At 32.1% G+C, this 3,571-nt stretch overlaps 1 protein-coding gene across 1 annotated transcript; it reads right to left on the bottom strand.

Moving 5' to 3' along the window:
• Positions 1-831: 831 nt before the first annotated feature.
• On the bottom strand, positions 832-1,164 carry LOC127081411 (uncharacterized mitochondrial protein AtMg00810-like). The gene has a single exon (XM_051021667.1). It carries the CDS (start codon positions 1,162-1,164, stop codon positions 832-834), a length of 333 nt encoding a protein of 110 aa, XP_050877624.1.
• Positions 1,165-3,571: the final 2,407 nt, after the last annotated feature.

A 3,571-nucleotide genomic window follows, 5' to 3' on the forward strand; every position in this document is an offset into this window, starting at 1 on the left:
TAGGTATGTTTCACAACGGTATCTATCTTAGACTGTGGTGAAATGTATTTAATTTCAATATAAATATAAGATTATAAGTGACACATCCCTTTTCTAATAAAAAAAAGAAAATTGATGTTGCTGAAATTTGAAGTTTGTAAGCCTCAACATATCACCACAGTTATTAGTATGGACCATAGTGAAAAGTATTTTAATAAAATACAAATGTAGGTGTTTAAATAAGAGCTATTACTTCGGTTAATTGAAGAGTCGAGGTAATAACATGTTACCATATGTGTATTTTATATTAGTGTATCTAATATCTCTCCTCAAACTCATGATGCATTAACATGAAGTATCGAGAGTTTGTCAATTAAGAAATGAAAATGTTTAATGGAATATATCTTCATAAACAAATCAACAATATGCAATGAGGAAGAGATGAACGATAGAGTAATTGTTCTATGCTAAAGATGGTGACAAGTGAAGTGACAATCAATCTCAATGTGCATGGTATGTTCATGAAATACTAAGTTGTGAGCAATTTGAATGGAATTTATATTATCACAATATATATGAGTTAGTTCAGAAAGAGTGACACCCATATCCGAAAGTAACCAACGTAACCAAACTATATAAGTAGTGGTAGATGTCACAACATGATACTCAGTTTTTGTAGAAGAGCGAGATACAATATCTTATTTATTACTTTTCCAAGAAATAAGAGAGACTCCAAGAAAGATAAAAAAAACTTGTGGTAGGCTTACGATCTATGGATTCACCAACCCAATCACCGTCAGAATATGCATGTAACTCGAATGAGGACGAAGAGGGAAATTAGAGGCTCTGGAATTAGGTTCCTCGAATATAATGAAGAATACGAAGAACAACTTCCCAATGTATGGTAGCAGGAGAGACAACATAAGCAATATCAGGTTTGTTAGTCATAAGGTACACTAGGCTGCCAACCAAAGTGCGATACAAAGTGAGATCTGGTAGAGTAACACCATCAGAGGGAGCATATTTCACATTCAATTCAAGAGAATTGTTTACTTCTCTAGTATTAGAAAGTTGAGCTGGTTCAAGGATGTTTGCAATATACTTAGATTGAGATTGAATGCAACCTTTAAGAGAGTAAGCAACTTCAATCCCCAAGAAGTAATTAAGAGTACCTAAAACCTTCATCTTAAACTATTTAGCTAATTATGATTTCAAATCATCAATACCATTAGCATTATCACCTATAATTATCATATCATTAACACATAATATGAAATTAAAATAAGACCATGAGAGGTGGTCCTAAGAAATAAAGTTGATTCATGATCACTAGAGCGCAAATAGAGATATGTAATAACAATGGTAAACTTCTCAAACCACGCCTGTGGAGCTTATTTCAAATAATATTGAGCCTTCTTCAACTTACACACTTCCCCATAATTATGAGAAACACTTGGAGGAGGTACCATATAGGCTTCCTCGTGAAGATCACCATTTAGAAAATCATTTTTAACATTCATTTGAGAAATATGCCACTAACGAAATGATGAAACTACAATAAGAGTGCAGATAGTACTCATCTTGGCCATTGGAGAAAAGGTTTCTTCATAATCCATACCACATTGTTGAGAGAAACTATAGCAACAAGACATGCTTTGTAGCGCTCAACTTACCCATCAAATGTAGTTTTGATTCTTTTATTATACCCAATGAGATTCAATAACATGTTCTCCAGGAGGAAGACTTACTAACTCTAAAATATTTGTCTTGTGCAGAGTAAAGAGTTCTTTTGTCGTAGCCTCCTGCCAAAGACGGTCAAGTATAGCCTCTTTATAGGAAGAGGGCTCAGATAAACAGTTAATAGAGGTTATAAAAGGAGAAAAAGATGCATGGTAAGTGGATTAGACAAAATAGGAAACTGAGTAGACTTACGATCATAAGATAAATAACAAGGAGGAGAAAGAGGATCAATTATCATCGGAGGTTGTTGGGTCTCTATGGGGAATATAAGGATGTCAATATCAAGATTAACAGTAGTATTAGACCAGCAGTTCTCAAAATTACAATCACTAGATCGAAATATTACCATTTAGACCATAATGACCAGTATGTTTGAGTTTTAAACTACTAGTAGTATGAGAATCATTAGAAAGAGATAAAAAAGGAAAGTGTCCAATAAATACAACATGACGATAAATATAAAGTTTTGTTGATTGAGGATCATAACAATGATAGCCCTTTTAACCATTCTCATAACCAAGAAAAACAAATATGGCAGAATGAGAAGATAACTTACTACGTTAAAATTGTGGACAAATAACAAAGCAAGTAGAGCCAAATACTTTAAAATAAGAACAATCAGGGATGTAATCATACAATTTTTTGAAAGGGGACAAATTTGATGTGACAGGAATGTGATTCTATTAATAGCATGAACAATAGTAAGAACTGCTTCACCCAAAAACTCACTAGGAACTGAAGTAGAGACAAAAAGGAACATGCATTCTCAACAATACGACAGTGTTTTCTTTCAGTAACTATATTATGTTGAGGAGTTACAATACAAGATGTATGGTGAATAGTAGCATTACATGCAAGTAACTCAAAGAGTTTATTAGAGGTATATTCACCACCTAAGTCACAATATAAGCACTTTCTAACAACATTATATTGCGTTTTAACCATTTTATGAAACATATAATAAATATCAAAAAATTCAGAACGATTTTTCATAAGGTAAATCCAATAGTAACACGTATAATCATCAATAAACAAAACATAATATGTAGATTCACCTTTGGTAATAACCAGTGATAGACCTCATACATCAGAGTTAACCATGTCAAATGGTGCATAAGAAAAATAAGCATTTTTATTAAAATGTAAAGTTGAAAATTTTGCAAGATTACAACCACAACAATCTGAAATATCACGGGTTTGTAACTTTCTTAATGCTCCAGAATAAACTTAATAACATAATTGACTAACAAAAGCAATACTTAAAGTAAGACTAGAAATATAATAAACATCAGAAAGTGACATATTATTTGTAGAGACATAACCAATGGCTGCTAATTGCATATGTGTACCGTCAGATGTCATAATTAACATAGATGAAGAAGGATTTAAAGACACAAATGATTTATCATTATATGACATATGTTGTGATGCTCTAGAATCAAGGATCCATATGGAGGAAGACATACATGATAAACTAGAAGAATGCAAACCTTTAATAGATAAGGCAAACACGACATGTGGATAAATGGAAAGAATCTTTTGAAGTGGCTATACGATATCACTTGTTTGAGAAGTGGTCTCATATGGACATGCATAGTTAGAACCTAAATTAATGGTAGTAGGAGCAACAACAACAATATTGGATGATAATATTTCAAAATTCTTCTTATTTACTCTCACTAATTCGAGACACTGCGATTTTCAATGACCTTTTTTCTTACAAAAAGAATATTAATTAATATCAATTTCAATTCTACCTTGATATTTTCCTTTGTGAGTAGGAGCAACAAAAATAGATGGGCGAATGTAGATAATTTCCTTTATTTGGAATCATATTAGAGTGAGTCTTAAG

The sequence above is a fragment of the Lathyrus oleraceus genome, chromosome 5, assembly GCF_024323335.1.
Source record: "Lathyrus oleraceus cultivar Zhongwan6 chromosome 5, CAAS_Psat_ZW6_1.0, whole genome shotgun sequence".
Classification (NCBI taxonomy): domain Eukaryota; kingdom Viridiplantae; phylum Streptophyta; class Magnoliopsida; order Fabales; family Fabaceae; genus Lathyrus; species Lathyrus oleraceus.

Bases quoted from the DNA above. Each gene is read 5' to 3' on its own strand.
- LOC127081411 (XM_051021667.1), bottom strand. From the start codon at position 1,164: ATGAAGGTTTTAGGTACTCTTAATTACTTCTTGGGGATTGAAGTTGCT.